This window comes from Spathaspora passalidarum (genome assembly GCF_000223485.1).
Source record: "Spathaspora passalidarum NRRL Y-27907 unplaced genomic scaffold SPAPAscaffold_2, whole genome shotgun sequence".
Taxonomy (NCBI): domain Eukaryota; kingdom Fungi; phylum Ascomycota; class Pichiomycetes; order Serinales; family Debaryomycetaceae; genus Spathaspora; species Spathaspora passalidarum.
This window is the reverse complement of record NW_006767426.1, coordinates 1,593,324-1,621,323: the sequence shown is the minus strand read 5'-3', so window position 1 is coordinate 1,621,323 and position 28,000 is coordinate 1,593,324. Positions and strand designations below refer to the sequence as shown.

General features: G+C 36.3%; 13 protein-coding genes across 13 annotated transcripts; 8 read left to right on the top strand and 5 right to left on the bottom strand. All coding sequences in view use genetic code 12, as the record gives it.

Moving 5' to 3' along the window:
* Positions 1 to 49: 49 nt before the first annotated feature.
* SPAPADRAFT_49455 (uncharacterized protein) lies at positions 50 to 2,620 on the bottom strand (the record flags this gene model as incomplete). Its single annotated transcript, XM_007373934.1, has 1 exon — positions 50 to 2,620. One exon carries the CDS (start codon positions 2,618 to 2,620, stop codon positions 50 to 52), a length of 2,571 nt encoding a protein of 856 aa, XP_007373996.1.
* Positions 2,621 to 4,687: 2,067 nt separating this feature from the next.
* KAR4 (Kar4p) lies at positions 4,688 to 5,831 on the bottom strand (the record flags this gene model as incomplete). Its single annotated transcript, XM_007373933.1, has 1 exon — positions 4,688 to 5,831. The coding sequence occupies one exon, from the start codon at positions 5,800 to 5,802 to the stop codon at positions 4,708 to 4,710; it is 1,095 nt and encodes a 364-aa protein (XP_007373995.1).
* Positions 5,832 to 6,509: 678 nt separating this feature from the next.
* On the top strand, positions 6,510 to 8,006 carry SPAPADRAFT_133460 (uncharacterized protein; the record flags this gene model as incomplete). Its single annotated transcript, XM_007373932.1, has 1 exon — positions 6,510 to 8,006. A coding segment is annotated over one exon (1,497 nt), but the record flags the coding sequence as incomplete, so codon positions are not given.
* A 36-nt stretch (positions 8,007 to 8,042) lies between these two features.
* On the bottom strand, positions 8,043 to 10,847 carry GEF2 (Gef2p; the record flags this gene model as incomplete). Its single annotated transcript, XM_007373931.1, has 1 exon — positions 8,043 to 10,847. The coding sequence occupies one exon, from the start codon at positions 10,845 to 10,847 to the stop codon at positions 8,043 to 8,045; it is 2,805 nt and encodes a 934-aa protein (XP_007373993.1).
* Positions 10,848 to 13,316: 2,469 nt separating this feature from the next.
* On the top strand, positions 13,317 to 14,663 carry IDP2 (isocitrate dehydrogenase (NADP(+)); the record flags this gene model as incomplete). The annotated part of the gene is made up of 1 exon (XM_007373930.1): positions 13,317 to 14,663. One exon carries the CDS (start codon positions 13,386 to 13,388, stop codon positions 14,619 to 14,621), a length of 1,236 nt encoding a protein of 411 aa, XP_007373992.1.
* Positions 14,664 to 14,878: 215 nt separating this feature from the next.
* Positions 14,879 to 16,474, top strand: CET1 (polynucleotide 5'-phosphatase; the record flags this gene model as incomplete). Its single annotated transcript, XM_007373929.1, has 2 exons — positions 14,879 to 15,301; positions 15,380 to 16,474. 2 exons carry the CDS (start codon positions 14,879 to 14,881, stop codon positions 16,472 to 16,474), a joined length of 1,518 nt encoding a protein of 505 aa, XP_007373991.1.
* Positions 16,475 to 16,686: 212 nt separating this feature from the next.
* Positions 16,687 to 18,258, top strand: ALG5 (dolichyl-phosphate beta-glucosyltransferase; the record flags this gene model as incomplete). The annotated part of the gene is made up of 1 exon (XM_007373927.1): positions 16,687 to 18,258. The coding sequence occupies one exon, from the start codon at positions 16,721 to 16,723 to the stop codon at positions 17,693 to 17,695; it is 975 nt and encodes a 324-aa protein (XP_007373989.1).
* SPAPADRAFT_49449 (uncharacterized protein) lies at positions 17,783 to 18,091 on the bottom strand (the record flags this gene model as incomplete). The annotated part of the gene is made up of 1 exon (XM_007373928.1): positions 17,783 to 18,091. One exon carries the CDS (start codon positions 18,089 to 18,091, stop codon positions 17,783 to 17,785), a length of 309 nt encoding a protein of 102 aa, XP_007373990.1.
* A 165-nt stretch (positions 18,259 to 18,423) lies between the features above and the next one.
* SPAPADRAFT_59837 (uncharacterized protein) lies at positions 18,424 to 19,654 on the top strand (the record flags this gene model as incomplete). The annotated part of the gene is made up of 1 exon (XM_007373926.1): positions 18,424 to 19,654. The coding sequence occupies one exon, from the start codon at positions 19,063 to 19,065 to the stop codon at positions 19,546 to 19,548; it is 486 nt and encodes a 161-aa protein (XP_007373988.1).
* A 96-nt stretch (positions 19,655 to 19,750) lies between these two features.
* Positions 19,751 to 21,405, top strand: RPD3 (Rpd3p; the record flags this gene model as incomplete). The annotated part of the gene is made up of 1 exon (XM_007373925.1): positions 19,751 to 21,405. The coding sequence occupies one exon, from the start codon at positions 19,923 to 19,925 to the stop codon at positions 21,318 to 21,320; it is 1,398 nt and encodes a 465-aa protein (XP_007373987.1).
* A 2,212-nt stretch (positions 21,406 to 23,617) lies between these two features.
* On the bottom strand, positions 23,618 to 26,311 carry INN1 (Inn1p; the record flags this gene model as incomplete). The annotated part of the gene is made up of 1 exon (XM_007373923.1): positions 23,618 to 26,311. A coding segment is annotated over one exon (1,567 nt), but the record flags the coding sequence as incomplete, so codon positions are not given.
* Positions 23,812 to 24,396, top strand: PGA34 (Pga34p; the record flags this gene model as incomplete). Its single annotated transcript, XM_007373924.1, has 1 exon — positions 23,812 to 24,396. The coding sequence occupies one exon, from the start codon at positions 23,812 to 23,814 to the stop codon at positions 24,394 to 24,396; it is 585 nt and encodes a 194-aa protein (XP_007373986.1).
* Positions 26,312 to 27,083: 772 nt separating the features above from the next.
* On the top strand, positions 27,084 to 27,978 carry RPC31 (DNA-directed RNA polymerase III subunit; the record flags this gene model as incomplete). Its single annotated transcript, XM_007373922.1, has 1 exon — positions 27,084 to 27,978. One exon carries the CDS (start codon positions 27,127 to 27,129, stop codon positions 27,832 to 27,834), a length of 708 nt encoding a protein of 235 aa, XP_007373984.1.
* Positions 27,979 to 28,000: the final 22 nt, after the last annotated feature.

Genomic DNA, 28,000 nt, shown 5'->3' with positions numbered 1-28,000 from the left:
GACCAAGAAATGCCACCAGTATATTTATATCTATACCAGACATAACACTCTATAAACTGGTACTTATATTTCCATTAGTAATCTTCTCGTTAGAATCAATAGATTCGGCTTTACTATTAAGATCGGTAGTATCAAATTTTGCCATTAACTTGTCAAGGGAATTGTTACGACTTGGCAGCTTATCGTTATCAAGTGAATTATTCCGACTTGGCAGTTTATCAGTAACTACACCACTCCCTTTATCATAATTGTTGGACAACAACCCAAAACAAAAATGATCATAAAATTGCTTCAATTCTCTAAGTTGCTTAATCGAAAGACTTTCAAAATCAACATTGTGATATTTGGTCAATTGCTCAACATCGTCAATTGCATTTACTGGTTCTTCATGATTTGTTGGCAAGGGATAAGACTTCACTCTTGGGTGTGCAGGTGAAATTGGTGAATATTGTGATATCGTATTTTGCAGTTGTTGAGGGGCATTAGCACTGATATTATTAAACCATTTGTCTAATATTTGAAGACTGGTGGTTCTGCTGCGACCAGCTTCAGGTTTTGGAACCACCGTAGAAGAACAGCTAGCTGCATCCACGGTATTACTGCCATTACTATACCCATTATCCAATGATTGCAAAGAACTATTTGAAATGTTGTTACTTTCGGAGACAGTATTTTGTAAATTTGGAACCAGCAGTAATTGTTGCGGTTGTTGTTGGTTCAATTTGGTCATGAATTCAGTAACTCCGGTTGCAAATTTCGAAGTAATTGAATTTCTTTTTGAATGGGTGAAAGGATTACTAATTGATGCTTCTAAGGAGGATGATCGAGTTCTTGAATGAGTTGGTGCGACTCGGTTTAATAACGAATTGGACCTTTTATCGGGAGAAATAATCGGTTGTTGCTGTTCTTGATTGTTGTTGTTGTTGTTGTTGTTGTTGTTGTTGTTGTTGTTGTTGTTGTTGTTGTTGTTGTTGTTGTTGTTGTTGTTGTTGTTGTTGTTGTTGTTGTTGTTGTTGTTGTTGTCACTAATCTGAGGGACTGAACTTGAACTAGCACTGCTGAATCTTCCAATAATATTTCTCATCATTGAAAGCCCAGTACCTTCAATGGATTCTTCAGCTGAAGCTAAACTAGGAAATATTTCTTGCTTCAAAGAGCTGTTTGATCTCGTACGTGTATCGTTAATTCTATTAGTGATGGTATTAATAAGCGATGATGATCTTGATCTAGACTTATCTCGTTGCAGTTGTTGCAGCTGCTCTTCTTCTTGCTTTAGCTTAATTTCCTCTTGTAAAGCACCATCCGGGAACTGGAAATGGGTTAATAATTCCTCCTCGACTAATTTTGAAATTGGAATGTTTAAGACATTCAATCTTCTTAAATCTGGATCAATATTCAAATGTTCTTCTTCTTTGGATAACAATTCGGACACTGTACAATTAGCTAAATATTCAATAATAGCCTCAAAATTGGTTAAATAGAAATAAAGTTCACCCGTATTTAAAAATCCATGAGAAAGATAAGTAATTAAGTCTTTGTCATTATTGAAAAACCTGAAATCATCATCAATTACAAATTCTTGGCTCTGAGCTTGATCCTGAATTTCAAATAAATTCAAAAGTTCAAAGATGTTACCCCGTTTAACTTTAGCAGTACCCAGAGCAGATGCAAGTCTTTCTTGAGTTGGATTGTATGATGAATTTAAATTAAAATTGTACAACTCAACTGGATTGGTATCTAAAACATTTAAAAAGTTCTTTATGAATAAGAAATTCAAATAAAGTTCCTCATTATCAAGTTTATAGATCAAAAGATATATCAATGAAGGCAATAACAAATCGTTATTGATATTTTTATTTTCAAACCCTTTATTAATAAACAATTTTATCAAATTCTTGTGCAACTTAACAATCGATATTAATTTCGAAAATGGGTTCCTTTCAGTCTTTTCTAAATCTATTAAATTCTCTTGTAATACCAGTAAATCCTCTTTGTCGATATTGTCCATAACTTCAATCAAATGGTCCTGATCTCCAACATCATGATCTATAAATAACTTAAATGACAAATTCAATTTCTTTAGATTTGACAATTTGTCATCAAAAAATTCTTGATACACAGTATCCTTTTCGTCGAATTTGAATATCTTATCATATAATGTAACTTCGTCCCCAATATTAATTGAGTTAAAAAGTTCTAACTGAGCCAAGTTTAACGATTCAAAAATGATCAAAAATTTGTAGTAATTAAAAACTCGTAATTGATAAAGGGCATCATCATCTGAACGTTTCAATAACTTTATGGAGGAAGTGCTATAGTTAGCAATTGCTAAAAGGTAATCAAAATTCTTAGGGTAGCTGTTGAAAAACTGACAATTTGAAATTAGCTGTTTCTTAGTAGAATTCGACTGAGTGAATATTCCTATGGTTAGTACATTTAAATCTTGATAAAATTTATGAAATAAGTGTGATAACTCAGCAACTGTCAAGGGTGACTGATACCGTGGTTCCTTTAAATATTTTAGGAATAACTGGATTAATGATGATATTTGTGGATGAAGGGTTAAATTAGCTTTAACTTCCTCATGGAGAACCAGAAGTAGTTTATACGGTGACAGCATCACGTTGTAATATGTGTATAGATCTATGCCAGGATTAATCAGAACGTGTTGGTGCTGACAAAGCTCCGTTGTCCTGTTGCAAGTAGAAAATCAAGCAGTGTTAAATACGCCTATGTGAAACCGCAAGATGGTCGTGGGAATGGGGAATTAGGCGATACGACGCTTGATAAATTTGATGACCTAGCAGAAAGGAAAATCCTGTACTTAAATTAGGGTTGAAGTGGGGAGTGAAAGCTATAAGACGTGTGCTTTTTTTTTTTTCGTAAGGGGGAGGCTTGTCAAGAAACTTTTTGTTATGCAATTGTGCTAAACTCTCTTTTTCTTTCCTTCAGGAGCTAAAATGTGGATGAAATAGATCTGGCTAAGAATCTGATACTTTCTAATATCAAGAGGGATTATTTTGTGTTTTGTGGTAGGGGAGATGTGATACCGTCACGGTATTTAATTTTAGTTGATTTAGTTTGGGCTTTTGCCGATTAACAATGGAAACACACTTTCTTTTTGGTTTTATACTCAGGTAAATTATATACAGGAGCTAATTAAAGGGATGGTTTGCGTTTGACAACTCCTTATTGAACTACAAATCAAAAAGAAAACCTCTCAAATAAAAGGGATAAAGTTAAGTTTCCAATAAATGATTACTAAACAAGTTTTCTCCTCCGGTTGATGTCGGTAAATATTGAAAAGCAATTTAAAATTATGAAAAGCATTAGCAATTCCATTTCCTAGGCTGTATCTTATAATAGCATGTACTAAAGCCTTAGAACTAACAATAGGTGATACACAGCATAAACATCGGTAATGGCGCCCAATTTCAGATAATATCATTACATTCCTGGTATTATAGACTAACCCCATATGGCATCCATGCATTCCGGCAAAAATGTAATTCCGATCCCTTTTAATCAAACTGCAAAAAGCCAAATTACGGTTATGAATCTGCAAATTCAAATTTAACCTACTTTTTTTTTCTTCTTTTTAAACTTTGAATGTTATCGGGTTACGCATCCAAGCATAGAATAGCATTTTTTGCCTTACAGGCTTCAATTGATTTAATTTACTATAAGTGCCAATGTTTTTAGTGTTTTCCGAATAATCAATGACTAAAAAAAATGATTCCGCCCAGGATCGAACTGGGGACGTTCTGCGTGTTAAGCAGATGCCATAACCAACTAGACCACGGAACCAGTTGAATATGCCGAAAAAATTACATAGTTTAACATACTCATGATATTGAATTTTTTTTAATTTTACAATACAACCTAGCTTTTTCATTGAATTCTTTGAATCTAGATACAGTTGTCACAAATCTCTTTCTGATAGTCTAGTATAATATCTACTTCTGAAATAATACCAAGAGAACCATTAGTGAAGCTTTATTGACGATGGAAAATATCGGCACAACAGCAGGAAAAGATTTCCAAGGACGTCAAGAAAGCTTTTACTGCTTTATAAATAGTAAATAAAAGGTCAATCCATACCGATGATATAATTAGCACCAACAGACTTTATTCAACTTTTACTTGAAGAAAACAATTCTCATCCTTGACAAAGAATATTGAGTTTTAAATAGAACAATGGCACAATATGAGATTGTTCTAGAATATTATCAGTTTAACTAATACTTCCAAATAATATTCACTATAACTTAGTTGGTATAATGTTTTGGTATTAAGAATAATACTTTGTGAAATGTAAACTGACTGCAAAATTCTTGTGCCAGTTTCTAGGTCTAAGTATTTTTTTTTCATTACTGTTACCCGGATATAAAAAGACTACAAATATTCAGTTGAAAGATTTTTTTTTTCTTCATCGCTTTCTTCAAGATGTTCTCTTTCTGAACCAATAATACAAACTATTACAGTATGTTCAAATTAGTTCATTCTAAGATAGATTACAATTTGTTATGATGATAACCTAACTCAGCTCACTCAGAGTTCTCTGAACTATGCTGATAAACTTCCTATTTCCAACTCATCAAATTCTGATTTCTACAAATTGTGAATATATTTTATCTATATATTGAGAAAATTAAACGAAGCTAGTTACTAACAGCAAATACAATAGCAATATTTAAGTGAAAATTTTTACTTTGCAGGAATCGTTGGACTTTTTGGTCTTAAATCCTCGATCTCAGTAGTTTGGGGTACCAAGAATTGAGTGGTTACATTATTGTAGCCACCACTTGCTTGACCTCCTGTACCCGTCTGCTTATACTTAATCATTGACTTGGAATACAACTCTTCGTTGTAAGTAACTGGGTCAAAATTATTAATTAAAACGTCAGGGCCCATGATTACCCAGCCAGGACGTAATTTAATTGGTGTATCATATCCTAATTTCGAAGGGATTAAATGTAATCTCCGATTTGAATTGGAGAAATTCTCTGCAACTCTATAAATTGCCTCTGGGACTGCATTTGCGTTTTTCTTACTGGTTGGAGTTTCAATCTGCAAATCAGTATCAACATTACAATGAATCAAGTGGTTATCAGTAGATCTTCTGACGGTACCAGTGATACACATCCAACAATGCCATTGTTGCCTCTCGAAAAGAGGTAAGGATTCAAGATCTCCACTACCATAATCTCCTGGATAGTAAGGAGAATTTCGGTCAATTGGCAAGAAAATCAACTCTTCAGATCTTCTGAATTTCTTGTTGAAATTGTCATTGTTCAATAACTTGGTTAATTCTTGAATCTTTTGGGTTGTTGACCAAATAAAAAGAAATCCTGGCTTTGAGCATAATTTGTAGATCGGAATACTGTTTAAAATTGGTAAAATGAATTGATTTTCAATTAATGCTCCAATCATTATGACATCAAATTTCAATCCGTACACTTCAATCCACTTATTCAAAGTGGGAACAATTCTATCAGTAGAAACTCTGTAACCATATGGCTTGAGGGCATGTTTCTTAATCTGTTGACGCTTCAATTGGTGGAGTTTAGCTAATTTGGGGTATCCTTCAACTGGATTACTAACATTTCTAATGTACTTAGTAGATGGAATACCGCTATGCACATAGTTGTTACAATAATCCAATTCAACTTGAGTTGTATTTTTGCCGGAAGATTTTTCTATTCTATGGTTGGACTGGACAGATTGTAAAGTTGAAGATTTTGTTGAGTTTGAATTGGAGCTGCTCGAGTTACGAGATCCAAACTTATTATAGGTGTACATTGTTGTCTGAGACGGTTTAAATTAGGTTTTTAATTAATTAGTTCAGAAAATTAATAAAAGTGTAACAACTATTTTATATGTTCACACTTGTATTCTATAAATGTCGAACGTGTAGATGGGGTAAAAAAGTACAAAAAATTAAAGGAATCTGGTTTTTATATAAGATGTGTCAATTATGTTACAGATTGGGGATCTTGAAACAATCTCTGTTTCTAATTTAATTTTTTTGGCTGCAAGTTTAATCTTTGCTCGGAGGTTCTTTTCCGAGATCTTCCTGTGGCTGCAAGAAAGTTTGAGAACAGACAAAAAAGATGAAACAAATATTGATAACTCTAAAACAATAGCTACACAGCCAAATATCCCAAGAAAAACAAATAACTACGATATTATCGTAAATTACTTGATATTAGAAAAAAAATGCTTTCCAGAAATCGAACGCACATATTGCAGCCGGAACAACCAAGTACTACCAATCTTGATTATTTGGTACAGCGGGTAAAAAAGTCTATTATTGAATTCGAGAAGAAGGCGAGTACTAGTACATAAGTGAATCTTTGGTGATCTTAATACTAACATTCAAACAGAGGTGCAATTCGACTCTACCATTACTTGCTTTTGGACAAGTTTCAGAAGACCTTTCCAGAGAACTACAACGAATCTGTCAAGAACTTCAATCCTCAAACAATTTTGAGAGCCTAATACCTCATTTGATTGAAAATAACTTCTATTCAAGTTTGGCATTGCTTCAAGTCAGTGAAATAAACACCCAGTTATTTGATCCTCAAACAATATTGTTCAAGAAATTAATTTCTTTTGTTTTAAATGATGATTCTCGTTTCCTACAATATTCAACCAAAATAGCAGGAATTTTAGGAGTTTACTTGTTCAGTTTTGTCAACCACAGTAACTTGCTTGACTACCAAATAACTTATTTGAATCGCTTGGTCATTAATACATTAAAGATTTGTTCCAAGCATCCATTAATATTCGATTACTGGCTAGCCCTTGATAATCCCAATGGAACAGTTACGTCATTCCCTAGCACTAATCATTTACCACTATTCAGAATAATTTGTAATTTTCTTAAATACAACAAGGAATACGATCAATGTGGAAACCTTATCAAATTAATGAAACTAACTAATGATTCTTCAAGTTTAAGTAACTGGTTTTATACTCACGAGACTTTGCAAGAATTGTTTGAATTAGAGTTCACTTCCTTGTATGATGAAGAATTACTGCAAGAGCAAAGAGTTAATCCTGGCATAAAAGAAACTTTTATCAAGTATCTTGAAATGTTCAATGAGATTGTTGAAGTCAGCTCTTCTCAATTAAGTGAGATTTATTGTCAGTACTTTGAAGAAAACTTTCTCAATATCATGTTAGAGGGGGTTTTGAATTCTACTATGGTATCGTTTATGTTTATTATACTCAAAACGTTATCAAATAACGGCACCAGCTCAATATTGCTAGAGAGAATAATCTCAAATAAACATCTTACCAGCTTCTTGGAAAGAATAGTTGAGATAAATTACGATCTAACTAGTTTGTTAGCAATTATGAATTGTTTATTTCGATCACATGAATCAACCCTTAAAAAACTTATTAGTGGAGACTTTGCTCAAGAACACCAAATTTCAAGCTTCCCATCAGAGACAGTCTACAATATTGAAAAAAAAATCATGGCAATATTTACAGATCCGATGATAGAGATTCACAAAATGATGGTAAACTTTTCCAAATTCCATGGACAGTCCATGAGAATGTATTGGTTTAATTCCGACATGGTATTACCACAATTGTACCTTTCAATGTATCTTGACTATTTCAAAAATCCACCCAAATTAAATATAGTACTAAACGAGTTATCTTCAATAATCTTTCTCAAAGTGAACGTGCTTGGAAACCAAAAATTCCTACTTATAATAGAGTATCTATATGAATCATATACTAGATATCTTGAGTTGTTGAAGCATCATGAGAAACATAGATTCGATTCTTTCGAGATTGCCAAGTTAAGATTAAACCAATATTTCACACCTAGCCTCCACTTGTTACAACAATTGCAGTTTGAGAGTTATCAAATCAGTGAAGAGCTAATCAATTTCCAGCATTTAAAAGAAAACTTACAATTATTCAAATCATATTTAGCTGACTTGTATATTAACGTCAAGTTTAAGAATATCGATCATGCAATGTCATAAAAACAACTTGTCATTCAATGTCATAATAAAACAATTTTATCTTCGTAAATAATCAACAAGCACTTTCTTGTGCAATATTCCGTAGTACTTCCCTTCCTTCAACAAAACAATTACTCTAATACCAATTCTATCAAATATCAAATGGGCAAAGCTTAATTCACAATCGTAGTCAATAAAAAGGGGATGCCAATCAACGTATCTTGTAAGATTAGTCAATTCTTCTAATGTCAACATGGCATCCATATATTCGTCAACCATAATTGACCCGTAGTTGAAATAATCATCTTGATATTGGAAAACATTCCTAATAACATTATCATTGTGACAAATATGGTGATTTGGTCTGCTAGTATTATATTCGTCATCATCATCACCATCATCGTAGTCATCATCATTCATTACTTTACAGTAGATTTCATCTTTGATCTCGTACCTAACACAAAATTCCTTAATCTTATCCAAACGTGCTTCCAATTCTGGAAAATATAGCATACCAACACAAACATCTTTCTTAAGCAACGGTAAACAACCATCGTTAAGACATTGATCCGCCAACAAGATAAGCTTTGACTGCAATTCATTCACAGAAACATAGCAAGATTTAGATACATCAAGATATAGCTTCTTGTCTTCTTGAACATGCTCCGATACAATATTGCCTCTAACATCAACTTCACGCTTGGGCTCTATATTTTTCTCAATAATTTCACCGGCAGTAACAAATGGATCTATAGCTTCAGTTTCAGGAGACATAAATGGATAATCATTACTAATCAACATGGCTTCGTAAAGTGAATTTTTCTCAAATAGTCCACCAGACCAATTAGCCACTGCGATAGCTATGGAAATAGGAAGAACATAAGTATATGACGAAGTTAATTCAAACAAGATTGTCACAATGGTAATATTCATCCTTGTCACTCCAGCCATGAATGCTCCTGCAGATATCATGGCATATATCCCCATATCTACGCATTCTGGGGAATTTGGAGAACAAATCAAACCCATGGCCTTGAATGTTGATCCCAAAGCGTTTTGTTCCCCTTCATTGCGATTAAAGACGAGACTCGCCCACTGAATAGACATGGAAAATAAACGTCCATATAAAGCACCAGCAACCATCGAAGGTACATAAATACCACAAGGAACTCTTAACCCAAATGTAATGAAGGTAAGAATCACTTTAACAATAAATGCGAATAACAATGATCCCATTTCGCGAACGTATTGGTCTTCTGTGGTTGGACATAAGCTTCGGTCTAATTCATGAGCACTACATGGAGTTGCTAGGTCTAACACTAACTCAGTTGATGCTTGTTTAGTATAGGGATTCCAAAATGTAACTAATCCTGTAACTAAGGAAATGCAAAATACTTCAAACACAGGATGGTTTTGAATTGGTTTCAAAGTACGGAACTTCTTGGGCCACCATCTTACAAACTTGACAAACCCAGCTCCAAATAACCCACCAGCAATTCCAACAATAATGAACAAGATCAACTCAACTGGTTTCCAATCTGAAAAGTACCGTAATTCGAATAGGACTGTATTTCCTGTTCCATATGGATTAAGAAACTTCAAGAATAACGTGGAGATAATTGCACAGAAGAAAATCTGAAACAAAGTATGTGATGGCAAATAGTTGTTAATTTCTTCCAAAATGAATAAAACTCCACCTAATGGTGATCCAAATGCTAAAGCAACTCCAGCAGATGCACTTGCTGAAAGAATTTGTTTTTTGAGTAACTCGTTGTCATAAATGAATGGGAAATATCTTGACATGATATTACCAACACAAGTTGCTAGATGAACATAAGGACCTTCTTTACCTAAAGCCATTCCCGAGGCAATTGCAAATATTAATGCAGATGTTTTGGCAATAAGAGTATATGTACCCAAGAATCTACGGATGACAAACCCTGATAATATCGTTTTCACTTCTGGAACACCTGACCCATGGGCAGTATACATGATTCTTTGTTTAGTCACTGATGCATGGTTCTCATCATCATGCTGGTCATTAGTGTTTTCCTTTTGTGTGGTATCACTTTCAATTGCCTGACGAGGTATTGTTCCACCAGAAATCTTGGTAGTTAATGTAATTATACAAGCAGCAACAGCTAAGATCACACTCAAAACAACGTAGATTGTGAAATCAAGTCTGACATGAGAAAACCAAGGCTCATCGATTAAATTAGACCAGCTGATCCAATCGGAACACTGGCTCTCTCCTCGTGGAACAACCCCAGATTTGAAAACATTGAATGCAATTTTATTGGGACCTACGCTATCAGAACAACAAGCTACTTGACTGGCAAACCAATTGGTTTTACAGTAGCCTCGTTTGAAACCAACCAACAATATTTCAAACTTGTCGATTGAAAATGCAATTAATGAAAAAATAAACCCAATAGCTACTATTAGGATCCATTTACCTAAGATGAAATAGGCCTTCTTGTAAAAGGGGATTCTTTGGTCTTGAACAAAATCAGAACTTTGACTAGAAAGCAGACTCCCATCTTCTCCGATCCACCGGTTTGTCTCTAACTCGTAGTTAAATTTATTGGCAAGGATATAAGCATCACCCCAATCTATGGTCGTAAAGTCATTATAAAAATTCTGTATGGAATAAAATGTGTTTGGAACTATACTGAAAATCCTAGATGCATTTGTTTTAATTGTACGTAATGATAGTAAATCAGGAGTGGAATCTCCGAGTTCGTTATTGATAGTGTTGGCAATGGTATTTACTCCCGGGGTCAACAACACTGAAAAGTCTGGATCAATTGGTGAACGGATATCGATCTTGTTTAATGATTTGATTTTCAATAGAGGAGACATATCACCGGACCCTTCTAACCTGGGTGTACTTGGGACCGTTCTTACTAATGGTGACCGATCATGTGGTTGCAGTTGTGGCTGAGTGGATGTGGTTGCAGATTGTGGATGAAGGTGTTGTCTGGAGGCATTACCTCGCAACTCCTGGGTGACATGTGCTTCAGACCTGATCCTTTTAGGATGACGTCTCTTGTGATTACTTGAAGGCATGTTCAGTTGCCATTAAAGAAAAAAAGGGGGAGGTGAAGTAGTATTGCACAGGAACTAAACACGTATTTATGTTAAGAAATTGTTACGAACGATTCAAAGAAAACAAAGAAGAAAAAAAAATAAAATTTACCTTATCAGTCGATGACTACACTCGGCAACGCATTACGCCAAAGAGAACATATTCAAAATGATAGAATTGTTTCTATAAAGTTTGACCAGAATTATTGTCTCTTGCATTAATTATATTTCTGTTCTAATAATAGAACAATATTGTCAACAAAGTGATATATTGCTACTCCAAGATCGAAACCCGAAAGGTTAAATTTGGAAACTAAGCCGCACGCGAATCGTAAATCTTCTGTCAATGTCAGGGACAAAGGTGTTAGGATGGGGCTTATGATTCTGCAAAGTCTGTTGGATGCCCAAGGCATTAAAGTTTTGGACTTATCTCCAGAAATGAAGGTGAAATAGAGAATTTCAGTTTGAATGCGGATATGTTCAAAGAGTTCGTAACTAAGTGATGCAAATAGCTCGTGTTTGAAATTGAAATTGAAATTTCTACGTGAATTTCGCGTGAATTTCGCGTGACGTCACTAAAAGAACTTATCGCGATTTGAGCAAACTGACATAGTTTTATGTACCTCAAATCGTATGAACTGAATTCAGTACTTGAAGATGTTTCATAACCGGTATCTGGCGAATAATGCTGAACTTACCAGCTTAAATCTCTTTAATTAGGCTCTAATCATGTTTCTTACACCTAAATTATCTATGTATGACCAATGGATAACCAGGACCAGAAGTGATGCTGGACTTTGTCTTTAAGCTTTTGATGACTTGCTTCAACTTCAGTGTTATAGGTAGTTTGAGTGTAGTTGCAAAAATCGCAATTCCTAAAACTAGGATAAGACGCAAGTGAAAGCAAATTTAACACTATCTGCATTTTGATCAGCAATTTTTTAAGACTTGGATCTAGCGCTTCTAGGTATTAATGGAAATGCTTCTTACACGTCTCCAGCTTATGCAAGCAAAGGGTTGAACTATAGGTCTGCTTACTTTGACTAAAAGTTGAACTTTTTTTACCGTCATGTTAGCGATTTCCAAAACTTACCAGGTTCCACATTCTGTGCAAAGTATGGAGGTAATCCTGTCATAGATCTTGAATCTTGTGTTCTACAAGGCTTACCTATTAAACTTTTCGTATGAAACAGACCATTACATGACATGCATAATAAAGTTTCATATCTACGGCTACCAATCGTCCCCACGATTGCGGGAAATAAATCCATTACATTGTATTTCAATTTTACAATAGACTCCACAGCAATGATATGAGTAATCCGTTGACATGCATCCGCCTTGACGCGTGGTTATCGTTGGCGAGTTAGATCAGTAGTGCATAGAAAAAATTCTTCGGGTCCGGAGCAGGAAATGGTCTGAGGAAAAATACGGAACAAGAAACCAAATAAAAATGCGGAAAAAGTAAGCGGAAAAGAATATACCCCACCACTTATGTCTACACGGCGAAAATGAAATTGGTATTTCCCCTATATCTGTAGTGTTTTATAGATTTATGCTTCTCCTCAAATAGTAGCTTGGAATCTTCTAATAAGAGGGACAAGCTTGACCCCTTTCGAAAATTGTTCAAAGCAAAAGCTGTGTACAACTGAGGCAAGAGAAAATGGGTCCATTTCTGGGCCGTTCTGAAACTGCAGCCACTATTGTCACTGTTATATTTTTTGTGTACAATTTGTCGAATGTAGTAGAAAATAATGGAGTGCGGGATTAGAATTATTATCCCGTTGAATAGACATGGCGCATACGCTATATAGAGCCAAATATCAATCAGAGGGAAGTTTAAAACTTAAATTTTTACCAAAAAGAGTCGAATCTGAAACCTAAAGATAGTCCTATCAACGTAATGTACCAAACACGTATCATAGCCAGTAGAAAAAGTTGCATGATTGTCTAAAATAGCAAGACCAATGAGAATCCTCCGATCTGTCTGATATTTGCGACGTGTGTATAACAATAAATTTTCAAGAAATTCCCGGGGAAACGCTGCTAAAAAATATTTCGGGGTCAATTACCGATAGCTAAGAAAACATCCATACTACAATAGTAAATACATACATAAACTCCGCGAAATAATAAGGTTTCGGAAACGACGCTTTATGGTGATAAATTTTTAAATTTCCAACATGTTCAAAAATTGGGGTTATAAATATCAGCAATTTCTAACCTTTGGGGACTAATTCGTCTTTTTTTCAAGTTAGCTAATCAACTCGTCTTTTTTCCTTTTTTTTATATATCAAAGTAATCGACTAAAACATGACTGAATTCAAGAAGATCCACGTTAAGAACCCCGTTGTTGAAATGGATGGTGACGAACAAACCAGAATTATCTGGCAATTCATTAAGGACAAGTTGATCTTGCCTTATTTGGATATCGACTTGAAATATTACGATTTAGGTATTGAGTACAGAGATCAAACCAACGATCAAGTCACTGTTGACGCTGCTGAAGCCATCTTGAAATACCAAGTTGGTGTCAAGTGTGCTACTATTACTCCAGACGAAGCTCGTGTCAAGGAATTTGGTCTTAAGAAGATGTGGCTTTCTCCAAACGGTACCATTAGAAACATTCTTGGTGGTACTGTCTTCAGGGAACCAATCGTTATTGAAAACATTCCAAGAATTGTCCCAGCTTGGGAAAAACCAATCATCATTGGAAGACACGCCTTTGGTGATCAATACAAGGCTACTGATATTGTAGTTCCAGGTGCTGGAGAATTAAAATTAGTTTTCAAGCCAAAGGACGGTGGTGAAATAGTTGAATATCCAGTTTACAACTTTGACGCTCCAGGTGTTGGTTTAGCCATGTACAATACCGACAAATCAATTACTGACTTTGCTGAAAGTTCTTTTGCTTTAGCCATTGACCGTAAGTTGAATTTGTTTTCTTCCACCAAAAACACCATCTTGAAGAAATACGATGGTAGATTCAAAGATATTTTTGAAGACTTGTACGCTACCAAATACAAGGCTAAGATGGACGAATTAGGAATTTGGTACGAACATAGATTAATTGATGATATGGTTGCTCAAATGTTGAAGTCTAAAGGTGGTTATATCATTGCTATGAAGAATTACGATGGTGATGTGCAATCTGATATTGTTGCTCAAGGATTTGGTTCTCTTGGTTTAATGACCTCAGTATTGATGACTCCTGATGGAAAGGCTTTTGAAGCTGAAGCTGCACATGGTACTGTTACTAGACATTATAGACAACATCAACAAGGTAAGGAAACTTCCACCAACTCTATTGCTTCCATCTATGCCTGGACCAGAGGTTTGATTCAAAGAGGTAAGTTAGATAACACTCCCGAAGTTACCAAATTTGCCAATGATTTAGAAGCTGCAGTTATCGATACTGTTGCCAAGGATAATATCATGACTAAGGATTTGGCATTGACTCAAGGTAAGACTGATAGATCTTCTTATGTTACCACTGAAGAGTTCATTGATGCTGTTGCTGCCAGATTAAACAAGAACTTGAACATTTAGAAATAGTCTATATATAAAATGTAAAATAAAAACTGGTTATCTGATATTATGTATTACCGTGTACTCTAGTTTACTAGGAAAAATCGTTCACACTTGTAGTTCCCTTATTTCTCTTTTACTGCAAATCCATGACGAACCAAAAATTCTTCAACCAGGGAAAAAAAAAAAAAACAACAACATACAAAAATTGATTTGCGCCTAAAAAAGGTTGACATAGCCCATACTTCGCCTTGATACAGCCCGTTATACAAACAACCATGAATGTTGGATCAATCTTGAATAATGATTCACCTCCAAGTGATCACGAACGAGAAGCATCACCCACAGCCCCACTCCCAATGAGACAACCTCTACCTCCCCAATCCACTTCAGCAAGGTCATCAGTTTCCAGCACTGGAAGACCTTCAATGGCTTCAGTTCACCAACGTCATTCAATCACAAATATGTTGAATGATACACCTGCTGAACCTCCTGTTAAACAAGAAGAGTCTTTTGAGATCAAAAAGCCAGATATAGGATTGTTCACTACCCCTACTTTGCTGCATAAGCCACCTCCTGTAACATCCCCTTTTATTAAGAGAAATTCAATTGCTGATATCACCAATGAAAATGATATTGATATTACTACTGGTGAAATACTAGAGAGTAAACCCAAAGGAATCCCCAGTGAAAGCGAAGAAGTTAAAGAAGAAGAACAACCAGTTCAGGTAACTGAACAGGATGTAGAAAAGGCCAAGGTTCAAGATACTATTATTGAGGAAGAGGATGACTTGACTAAAATCAAAAAGAAACTAAGCTCAATGAAACCAAAACGATATGAGACGCCTCCTATATGGGCTCAGCAATGGATCCCACCAAATCAACAAGGCGCTGAAATCCAATTGGAAACAAATGAACCTACTAATGGAAATGTACAGCATACCAAACTTTCCGATAAACATGTGTTTGATTACACAACTACAAGAAGTGTCGATTTGCAATGTAGTATCACTGGTGTGATTCCACCTGCTTCCGTAACTCGGACAATTGCTGAATGGATTTATGCCAATTTCTCCAACATTGAAGATCGTAATCGTAAATACGTTGAATTGGAATTAAAGTTTGGGAAAATAATAGATAAACGAACTGGTAATAGACTAAATGTTAACGTGGTCACTGAGTGTATTTTCACCGATCATTCAAATATCCGTTATGATATGCAAGTTGAAGAAATCGCATGGCAAGAGGTACGGAAATTCTTTGAAGAATTGGAAAGAAATTACCAAGAAGAACACAAGGGACATAAACAATCAGGACCAAGAAGAAAGTTCAATATGTTGGAATCAGATCAAACTGATTCTTTCTATCAGATTGGAGGCAAGGGTGAACATATTAAGAAGGTGAGAGTTTCGAAAGACAACGAAATAAACCCTCCTAGATATGTTGCTATCCAAAAGGAAAGAATATCGGATTTGTACATTCACAACCCCTCTTCGATGTATGATCTTCGGTTATCTCTTTCTTTGGAAATTCCAGTTCCCGAAAACAGTATTGAGCCAATAATCACCAAGAATAAGCCAAGCTTGGTTCGGGAAAAGAAGAGAACATCATGGACTCATGCACCCACCATTACTCAATTTGATTTGACTCGAGTATTGGTTCCTTTAGAATCCAAGAATAAACAAGGTAAGAAGATTATAACCCACGATATAACCTATGAGATTGAATTAGAAATAGATACATTGGAAGTGTTTAATGCTATTGACAAGATCACTCAAGGTACTGATAATTTTAGACTTGAAGAGTTGGTTGAAGTGTTTGTTAACAATGCTCGTGTTATAAACAACAGAGTGACAAAGCTTGCGGTGCCTTAGTTTCATACAGTATATGTATATTATTTTCTATGGTATATAGTAAGCATAAATACTAAATATTTTTGCTTGCATAAGCGCTATTGTTTGTATTCCCCCCCGCCTCAAGTTGCGATAAATTTTGAAAAATTTATTGGCCACGTGACAGTTAGTTCGATCTTGTTGTCACTTTAAAATTGATCGGTTAAGATTATTTTCTAACCTTAATATTAATTGTACCTTTCTTTTGCCAAACTAGCGATGCCCACCATGAATCCAATATACGTGGGAATCCTGGTTATAGTCCTAGGCTTTGTTGCCGTTTACAGCATTGTGGTTCTCCTTAGTCATAAACCGAGACTTCCATATACTTCTGAGTTTAAATACAAAACCAACGACGAAACTGGAGTTCGATATGATTTACCACCAAGAATAGATAGCACTAGCGAATTCAAAGATTCCGGGATCGATTTAAGTATCGTTATTCCCTGTTATAATGAAACTAAAAGATTAGGGAAAATGTTGGACGAGGCTATTAAGTACCTTGAGGAAAATCACAAGAACAAGTATGAAATACTCATTATAGATGACGGATCAACTGATGGAACGGACGAGTTTGCCATTGAGAAAGCCAGAGAATACAAGTTAACCCCTCACATCATGAGAGTGGTTCATTTGGCAGAAAATAGAGGTAAGGGAGGTGGTGTAACTCACGGATTATTGCATAGTCGTGGAAAGTATTCCCTCTTTGCTGATGCTGATGGAGCCACTAAATTTTCTGATATTTCCAAGCTTGTTGAATTTGTTGCATCTACCAATGAACCAGCATTAGCTATTGGTTCCCGTGCCCATATGGTTAATACTGACGCGGTTATTAAACGTTCGGTTATTCGTAATTTCTTGATGTATGGACTTCACACGCTTGTTTTTGTCTTTGGTATCAGAGATGTTAAAGATACTCAGTGTGGATTCAAGATATTTAACTTTGAAGCAGTGAAGAGAATCTACCCCCATATGCATACCGAAAGGTGGATTTTTGATGTTGAAGTGTTATTGCTTGCTGAAATTCAAAAAATGAAACTTAAAGAACAAGCCGTTAATTGGCATGAAGTTGATGGGTCTAAGGTTGATTTAGCCAGAGACTCTATTGCTATGGCTATAGATTTGGTTGTTACGCGTTTAGCCTATTTATTGGGAGTTTACAAGTTGGACGAATGTGGAAAATTGAGTAAAAAAGTACAATAGTTAAAGAATTTTTGATAGAACGTTTATATTAGACATATACATAAACCAGGCTGGTATAGGAGCCGAAATACACAGTAGACTATAAACCTAGATTAATGACCATACTAAAAGGAAGAGGGCTGCACTTCCAGCCAGGGCTTGACCAGCACCATTTCCGGATTGTGTTGTTTTTGTTGTTGAACCGGAAGCTTGTGTAGTTTTCTTAGTAGACTGAGAACCATTAGTACTACTTGTAGCAGCAGCAGTACCAGCAGATGGCTTGGATGTTACCGTGGTGGATCCCGTATGGTGACCACTGGACATAGAAGCCATATCGTGATGGTCGCTAGGCATGGAACTACTAGCACTGCCGTGATCTCCATGATGAGCAGCAGCGATGGCTGCAAGAATAGGCATAAATAAAATAACTCTCATTAGAACTATTGTAGACTTAATCGACAAACAATTTTCCAAAATATACTGGGAGTGAAAATAATCATGGCTATTTATACTTTGGGCGATATTATTAATATGATGTGCATGATCTCTGTTTGATTACACTATGTGTTCAATTTGGTATGACCAACCGTAAAAAGTGCGATTTCCGAGTCATGCCAAGAAAGAATGAGCAATATATCTTTCCTGACAAAGAAAACGAGCAATATTTTGACCCTCCAAGGCGGTCTAATTTCGCCCAAGTAAGAAACATTCAATTCAATTATACGCGATTCTTTATATTAAAACATCTTGTTTGCGAAGTTTAAAGTAAAAAGGAGTGAAATTGTGTAACTTAGGTGGGGTATAATGTGTGTTATATAACCGACATGATTCATCAAAAAGTTAAAAGTGATTCCTTGGGAAAATTTGAACCAGCAATACTTCATTGCAAAAGAAACAGTTTGAGCTTCATTGGGAATGTTTCCAAGCATAAAAGCTGGCTCTTTCAACCATAATACATGTATCTATGATTATTGATAATAAATTTCCTGGGGCGACATGGAAACATATTTCCGCTGCACTCAAAAATCATTGATTTCAAATTAAAATGTGACATCTGCTATCATTCTGATACCTTCGTACCTTCATCTTTATAGGCAAATATGTCAAACTGTTTAATTATTCCAGAAAGAATTAGTGACAGCGACGAAGAGATTTTTGTCAAGCCAGATTAAATGTGGGGGAAAGTTGCGTGCCCTAGAAAACTGTGGCTGTATTCTCCCCCCCTTATCCGAATTTTGCGATAAGCATGCTGCTATGGCATAATCCCCTTCAAGGATACGAGCTTCCTTGGAAATTCCAACTAACGTTACTTAAACCTTCAAGATCCAAAGGTAAATTGAATCGAATTAATTCTAAAGTTAACCCCTATTTTACAACCAATTTCAATCATGACTGTTGCATCAGAATTCGAACAAGCTAACAAATCTTACGTTGATCAATTCACCAAGGGCAGTTTACCCCTTCCACCAGCAAGAAAAGTTGCCGTGGTTGTATGTATGGATGCTCGTATTGACCCCGCTGCTGCCTTGGGCCTTACTGAAGGTGATGCCCACGTTATAAGAAATGCTGGAGGAAGAGCCACCGACGCGCTTCGTAGTGTTATTATTTCTCAAAGATTGTTAGGAACCCGTGAAATCGTTGTTATTCACCACACTGATTGTGGTATGTTGACATTCACAGATGAGGGATTACGAAAGATTGTCGAAGACGAAACTGGACAAAATGTAGACCATTTTGCCTTTTTACCGTTCAATGACTTAGAAAAGAGTGTTAAAGATGACGTTGAGTTTTTCAAGAAGAATCCTTTAGTTTTGGATGTTCCTGTTACTGGATATATCTATGATGTCAAAACAGGAAAAATTACTCAAGTGTAAGTTAAAAGGCAACATATTAAATTCCTATGATTCTTTACTTTTCTATTCGTTATAGCACGTGTATATGATATAAGTTCTTCGTACGTTATGCATATCTCCTGATTTGTAGTTTTTAGTTCGTAGTTTAAAATACCCCCGGAACATCTCAAAAGAGCTAAGCAAAAAAAAAAAAAAATAGACACAAAACAAACCATTAAAATCCACCAGATAGGCTTAGAGAAGAGACATCTAAATTCCACCTTTCTTCACAACGCACATTAGCCGCATTTGGTGTTCACCTACAAGAATCAATCAACCAAAGAACTTCTTTACCCTGTATTAGTTACTGAAACACCAACAATTCAACCGTTTCGACTTGCATATCCAATTATACAATGTATGTTGAATTACCCTTTGAGGAGTTAAAACCCGACACTCGGAAAAGACGAGTAGCCTATTTCTATGACCAGGATGTTGGAAACTACTTCTATGGAACTGGTCATTGTATGAAACCACATCGAATAAGAATGACCCATTCCTTAATTATGAATTATGAATTGTACAAGAAGATGGAAATTTATAGAGCCAAGCCAGCAACCAATTTAGAATTAACCCAATTCCACACCGACGAATACATAGATTTCATTGATAGGGTCACCCCTGACAATTTACAATTGTTTGAACGAGAACAAATCATCTTTAATGTCGGTGATGATTGTCCTGTGTTTGATGGTCTTGGAGAATTTTGTAAAATTTCATGTGGTGGGTCCATGGAAGGGGCAGCCCGATTAAATAATGGACTGGCTGATATTGCCATTAATTATGCTGGGGGATTGCATCATGCCAAAAAGTCAGAAGCTAGTGGATTTTGTTATTTGAATGATATTGTATTAGGGATAATTGAATTATTAAGAGTTCATCCTCGAGTTTTGTACATAGATACCGATGTTCATCACGGTGATGGGGTCGAAGAAGCATTTTACACCAATGATAGAGTAATGACATGTTCTTTCCATAAATTTGGTGAGTTTTTCCCCGGGACAGGTAACTTGAATGATATTGGAATAGGCAAGGGGAAATACTATGCCGTTAATGTACCACTTAGGGATGGGATAGATGATGCATCATACAAGTCGATTTTTGAACCAATAATAGCAGCAATAGTAGATTGGTACCAACCTTCAGCTATTGTATTACAATGTGGTGGTGATTCTCTAAGTGGTGATAGATTGGGACCATTCAATTTATCGATGAGAGGTCATGCCAATTGTGTTAATTTTGTAAGATCACTTGGAATACCAATGATGGTAGTTGGTGGAGGAGGATACACAATTAGAAATGTGGCTAGAACATGGGCATTTGAAACTGGGATCTGCAATGGGGCTATATTACCCAAAGAATTGCCCTATAATGGATACTATGAATATTATGCTCCTTTGTACGAGTTGGATGTGAGATCATCCAATATGAACAATGCCAATTCGAGAGAATATTTGGATAAGATATTGACCCAGGTGATCTCAAATCTTGACCATACCAAGCATGCTCCTTCAGTTCAAATGAATGAGGTACCTGTGGGTATGGATCTAGATGAAGACTTGGAGGAAGATTTGCCCGAGCTGCTTGATACTAAAGGAGGTTCGCAGCGTGCGAGAGATAAACTAGTAGAGGCAGAAGGAGAATTTTATGATGCTGATGAAAAGGAGTTTGGTGCAACTAATATTTCTAACGGTTACAGTTTATCAGAAAGTGAAAAGGCAGAGATTGAAGAGTTAAATAAGCAAATTGTCTGATCTTGAATAATCAGTATGAGTTTGCAACCTTACTTATAAGCACCCCTTAGCTTTATTGCATGTAAACTAAATGTACTTATTCTTTAACCTAGTAGTAAAGTAATTCAGGAACCAAATCTAGAAGGTTCAACACAGTGAAAGCGAAATGAGATTTGTTTTGTTGCAACTTCTAAACCGCAACAAAACAAATAGGGTCTGGCAAAGACCATTTCAGGAATGCAGGCCAAGGCGGTCCTCGGATGCGGTAGAGAAAACTAATAGGTTCTTTTATTTGTAGAATACCAAGCCTCCCAGTGAAGTCTAATCTTTATTCTAGGTATGCTGTATAAGGGGGCTAGATGTATTATCCAAGAAGATTTCATTTCCCAAATGAGAATATTTTATCTGTTTTAATGCCACAAATCTCTTGATTTTGGTCTAGACTTTCAAGCCCAACAAAGTCATTGACTTTTTTTTTTACGTTTTGGCTTTGTTTTATTGTTTCATTATGGCTTCTTAACCGAGATCGAGAACGGATATTATACAAAATTATTATTTGGGTTGCATAGTGGAAAATTTTTCATATATTATATGCAAGACCTTTACCGTTTTGGGAAAGGTAATTAATTTTTTTTGGCATATGCTTTTAATTAATTTGATTTAACACAATTAGATATCTGGAACAGGGCTACGTCTTTCCTGATTTGATCAAAGGGTATCAGAAAATGTTCTAGACCACTGGCGCAGATACTAAACTTTGAAACAAAAAGAAATCTTTGTAGTTGCTAGCAGCTCTGTAGATTCCAAGCATGTGTTTTCAGATCTGAGAAGTACCCCCTATTCGGTAACTAATTTAAAAGAAACTTACGAGTGATCTGGATCATGAAACAATACAATTACTTCAGCCAAGGGGTGGTTGTGTACATTCTTGACCTTTACTTAATTCACAATATCTTGAAGTACAAAATATTTTGAGCCGAAAAAATATTATTTGCATCAGTATAACAATGTTCCAAGTGGTATTGGCTCATAGTTGCAAATTGAATAAATGTTGTGAATGGCATAGTCTACACGCCACATAAGGTAATCAATCAACAAGCTCCACCACCACCACCACCACCACCACCAGATAGTGTTTGGGTTTTAAAATTACTAAAAAAGAAAAGAGATGTGATCATCTGTCCCCACAAGCGAGATTTATATAGCGAATTATCACCATTGATAAAAAAGTATCTTTGTCATTGTAATCTTATAACTTCACAATCATGTAAGCACTAAATTGTTGCCATCACAACTACGATTAAAATGAAACAAACTCCACTTGTATCTTGAGATTATATTGTTCAAGGGTCATGCGTAGTTGACGACCATGAAATACCAAGATTTTTCACAAAATTTTGTAGAAACAGAGGGCCGTAGTTCAGATCAGTACGGTTGTGATTACTCCTAATTCTAGATCCCACACTTTTCACATGAACCTGAAATCCTGTGATTTCGTGATGAAAAGTAACAACCATTTAATACTGCTCGTGTATAATTAGTTAATACTTGCCAATGTCACATGAGCTGACTTATAATGCGAATTTAATTTCCAAACTGCTCAAAGTAACAAAAAAAATAGTTTATTTTTTAAAAATTTCTTTTTTCCAGTGGGCGTTTGTTTACAGTTGAATCCCAATCAGGAAGCATGGCTACCTAATTAGGAAAGGTTGCAGCGCGTCAAGGAAATTTTCATCTCGCCTGGACTTAGACCACTAATACACAATGTTATTTTTGTACGATGCAACTAGATATTTTTCCACAAGATCAAATATCGTGATCGTGCGTGTTTAGTGCGCGCGTCTATTAACCTAGTCGTCGCTACAAATTGTTAATGCTATACCACTGAAATCGTACCACAGTGCAAAATTCTCTACCTTTACTTTACTAGATCAAGACCTGTATACCTTATGTAATGACAACCCGCCTCAGCTCGTGCTTCTAAATCAGACTGCATCGGAAATACTCCATTCTGCGCCTGAAATCCGTACTGTAACCACATCTCGGACCAGAAAGTAGTAAATGGTCCAGAGCCAAGATTATGAACCTGCCCCAAAAGTGTATTTGAAATGATTTTGTACCTAAATTAACCTTATGCAGCGTATACAAAAAAATAAACTTTTTAAACTAATTGTTAATTGGGCAAAAACCGAGCACAAAAAAAATTTTTTTTCTACCTCGCTCGTCTGGTGTTCGTATGTTTACCTTGACCTAATCGAGATATTTAACTACCACAAGTCGCTCGTTATTTTTAACATCCATTAGATTTTTTTATCGATTTTTGACCTTTTCCAAGTTTATTCAAACATCACAACCCAGCTTTCTACTACTTACCCTAGTCCTTCCTTTATAACCAACTACTACTTTAACCTCAACCAACTTGTTTTCCTTCTTTGCAAAAATAAACAAATCGCTACCACATATTAAAATCAAAACAAACCGAAACATCACCGACTTTTAAACGAATTTAAAAATGTTGTTCAAGAATATCGCTTTATCCACCGCTTTATTAGCTTCTGCCGTCATGGCTGATGATGGAGATACCACCATTATTACCACTGTTACTGTCACCCAAACCGTTTATACCCCAGAAGAATCATCTAGTATGGCTGCTGCCTCCGCAGCTTCTGAAGCCTCAGTTGCATCTGCCGCATCTGCCGCATCTGTTTCTTCTGTTGCTTCTGTTGCATCAGTTGCTTCTGCTTCATCTGCTTCTGCTGCATCCGCTGCTGCTGCTGCTTCTAGTTCATTAGCTTCAGTAGCTTCTGCTGCCTCCGCCGCATCAGTTGCTTCAGCCAAGGCTGCTAAGCAAACTGCATTGGCCCGTTACAACGGTATTGTTGCCGTTGGTTCCAATGTCAGCAACAAGACCAATACTACCATAACCACTTCTGCCTCAACTGTTCCAATCCACACTACTGCTTACACCAACCATACCACTTCAACCCCTCCTCCTGCTGCTACCACCAATAAGGTAACTTCTACTGGTGGTGCCTTCAGTAATTCTGTGGGTGTTGGTGCCGCTGGTTTACTTGCCATTGTAGCTGCTTTATTATAAGAGTAGCTGCATGAATTTTTTTTTTAAGGAGAATAAATTCAGAAGCAAAACAACCATACAATCAAGCAGATGATCCCATTCTTCCCCCATTGTTCTCCAATTCTATATTTATATCTTGTTTGATATGGTTTTATTAATAACTGTTTTGTTAAGGTTTCCGCTTTTACTTTCGTTTCGTATTTATTCTCATGTGTGTATTAGTTTTATTAATTTATGTATTTATACAAAAGTAAGAAGAGCTTTCTCCAAAAAAAGGTTTGTAGTATTAATTATTACATTCATATTCTGTTACCATTCAAATCCCGCAAGAATTTTTCCTTTTCTAAAACATAGTATTCGGCTTCAGTCAAACCTTCTGGAATCTTTGGTGGAACCTTTGGTTTATCTTGTTGGTCAAGCTCTGATTCACTACTCCAATAGTTTCTGCCTATTCTCTGAAATACACTAGGTGAAAATTTTCCATTTCCAATATATCCAGTTTCGCTAGTATTTAAATCCACCTTTAAATCGTCCTTGGTTGCACTACCGGCCGTTAACCTCAGATTACGGTTGAAATGTTCCGATGGAGTAGGTGCATAGTAACGAGGGTCAATCTCATCGCCTTTTAATTTAACTGGTGAAATAATATTGTCCGCGGAATAACTAAGCGATTTGACGGGTTGATCAAGTAAGTAAACCTTAGTGGGTAAACCCTCACTATCTTCCAAACCAATAGTATCTGCAGAAAAAGGTATCGATGTGCTATCCTTAAGCTTACCTACTTCAAAGGGAATATCTGCAGGTGGCTTTCTTCTCGGAGATCGTCTTGACTCCAGCAAAGGGGATTTAGAGGGAGATTTTGGCGGTGGTGTAGGGGATCGGGGTGGTGGTACGATTTTGAAATCTCGTCTAGGTGGTTCAGGTGGGGATATGAATTGTATATCTTCTTCATGATGCGAATACGGGCTATTGTCATCAGATCCGTATTCACTTAGTGGAGACACCACTCTCTTGGAAGGGGATGAACTCAAATGGTTACTAAGTGTGGAGCTTTCATTTCCACCCCAAAGTGTATTTAATGGTTCTCTTGTGTTGAATTTGCTTTTCAATTTAGCAAATTTCAATGCGTATTTCTTTGCACCCTTTAGATTTTCTTGATATTGTTGCTCGTTCACAAATACTGCTGAAGCCGAGTTTACTGTCCCTGTACTTTCATTGTAATGCTTTCCAGTATTGTGCAGAAAAGTCGATGATCCCTTGCTCGAAGTGGAGCTTTCCAGATTTACAAACACATCCTCTTTGTGAGGAACTTGAGGACGGTGATAAACTGGTTGTTCATGGTAGCTATCATGGACGTCGTAATTTTCTTCTTGTGTTACAACTTGGTCATGGGGGTAAATGGGGATCTTGGAGGGTAATACTGGAGCACTTGGGTAAAATGTCATTTCAAGGTAAACCATGCCTGCCCTTTTTCCACCCTGAGACAATTCAAACCAGTTATCATATATATATTTCCCATTCTCCTCCTCTCGTGTAAACAATACTGAGCAGTCAATCTCGGCATTTCCTATAGGTGTAGGGTCCCCCTTGGTCTCATCTAATACATCCAACTTCAAGATCGGTTTCCGATCTCGCGTCAAGGGGAATCGTATTTCATGGGTCCATTCAGGTACTTGCCCTCCTCGAAAAGCAGCTGGTGTTTTCTTAGCCGTGGTTCCTAATCTGACCGTAACATAGGGAGATTGTTTATCTAACTTCCTTCGGTTTGGTAAATGTTTGGCACGAACAACCATTATTACAAGGGTACCATCGGCAGATTCAGGATAAATAGTAGGGGAATCATTCCGTAGACTAGGAATTGAATTCATAGATAGTGAATTCATGATGTACGTTTGAAGAAAAAACTATAGTCCGGATATTTTTCTCTAAATATACTAAATCCTCTAGAAGAAAGTGTTTTCATTGTGGTCATTGAAGTGAACATTAAAGTAGGCAGTGAAATCGTAAATAAACAAATCACGTGATCTTGTTTTGATCTGAATTGCCCGATTAGGCCAAGGCTTTGGTTTGACGCACGGTTCTATTTTTGTCATTTTTCGTCTTCGCTTTTCATGTCATCTGAAGTCATTACCAGAGTCTTGGGGGGCGCCAAACATAGGATAAATAATGAATTCTCCATTTGATATCCATATGCGACGTATTGGAAATTGATACAGGGTCCTAATATTTGCTACTAAAAAGTCATTTAGTATCCTTAGCTAGAAGTAAATCTTTTCTGAAAAGAGTTGAAACAGATCTGTTGTCAGTTTGCAAATTAGCTACTTACAACATAAGCAATGTTTACCAACAGGATATATATACCGATTGAGTAATATTTGTTAATAATACGAGCTAGCTTATTAACTGCCAGAGTGTAGGAGGAGGCTCCTAGAAACGGGCGCCTTGTTACACAACAGACCCAGCTAGTCAATAGCTTAGATCCTTCTTAATTATCACATTTGTTTCACCAACAACGGCATCAGGACACAACAACAAAGACCGCGCCAGACATTGTGCCTAATTTTCTACAGAAATCCCGACATCTAGAACCCTTTTGCAAATTTGCATCCAAAACAGCCGTCTTATTCTGGTATGATATTATATGCAGTCCACATCTCTTAAAATTTTCTTTTGAGCTGCCTGAAGAAAATGTGAAGTTGAGAGCTGGCAGCTAAGGAAAGAAACTGAAACTCTGTCTCAACAGCGTTATAAATGTCCTTCAGATCCAAAAATTCAGGAAAGGCGCTATTGCCCTTTGGTCTAGATTATAGTGATGTTCTCACCACCACTTCAGGGACAGATAAACCACAGCTTGTTCTTCCTGTGAATGGTGAATTAAGCGAACAAGAGACCGCCGCCGCTAAACAATCAATCATGTTTGCGAAATTAATGTCGGATGGACCCTTTTACACCGGGAATCTAGACTTTAAGGACCTATCACAACAAGAACAACGTAAGTTGGATATCAAAAGGGGGAACACTGCTGCTGACGGCATTGAACGATATTCTGATCGATATAAGAAGGTTAAGAAGATAGGTAGAACTATTGAAGAACACCCTTACCAGTTGGAATTTTTCCCAGAGGAGCTTTACTCAGTTATGGGAATCAGTAATAAGCATAAGAAGAAGTTACTATCATTATCCACTTTTAAGTCAAATGGTGGATTACGAGATTTTAAAGTTGATGATGCAAATGCAGAAAACGACCAAGCAAATTCATTATTGGAAAAGTTGAAGAATATGGCCGAGGAGTTGGACAATGGCGATGAGAATAAAGAGGAAGACGACGAGGACCAAGAAGAAGAAATGGATGATGAATTTGACGAAGATGACGACGATGACTATAACGCTGAAAAGTATTTCGATGATGGAGATGACGATGGAATGGATGCCGGTGGAGACGACGAAGCAGCGTTCTAGAATCAACTAGCTACTCTTGTTAGTTCAAAATTAAAAAACAACAAAACCTTTTGCATGATATTTCAAAATATCCAACTCATTTTCATACCTTTTGTACAATAGAGAATAAAACAATCTACATAGTAAATACACCAGCTTCTAATTCTATGCTTTTGTATGCCATTAT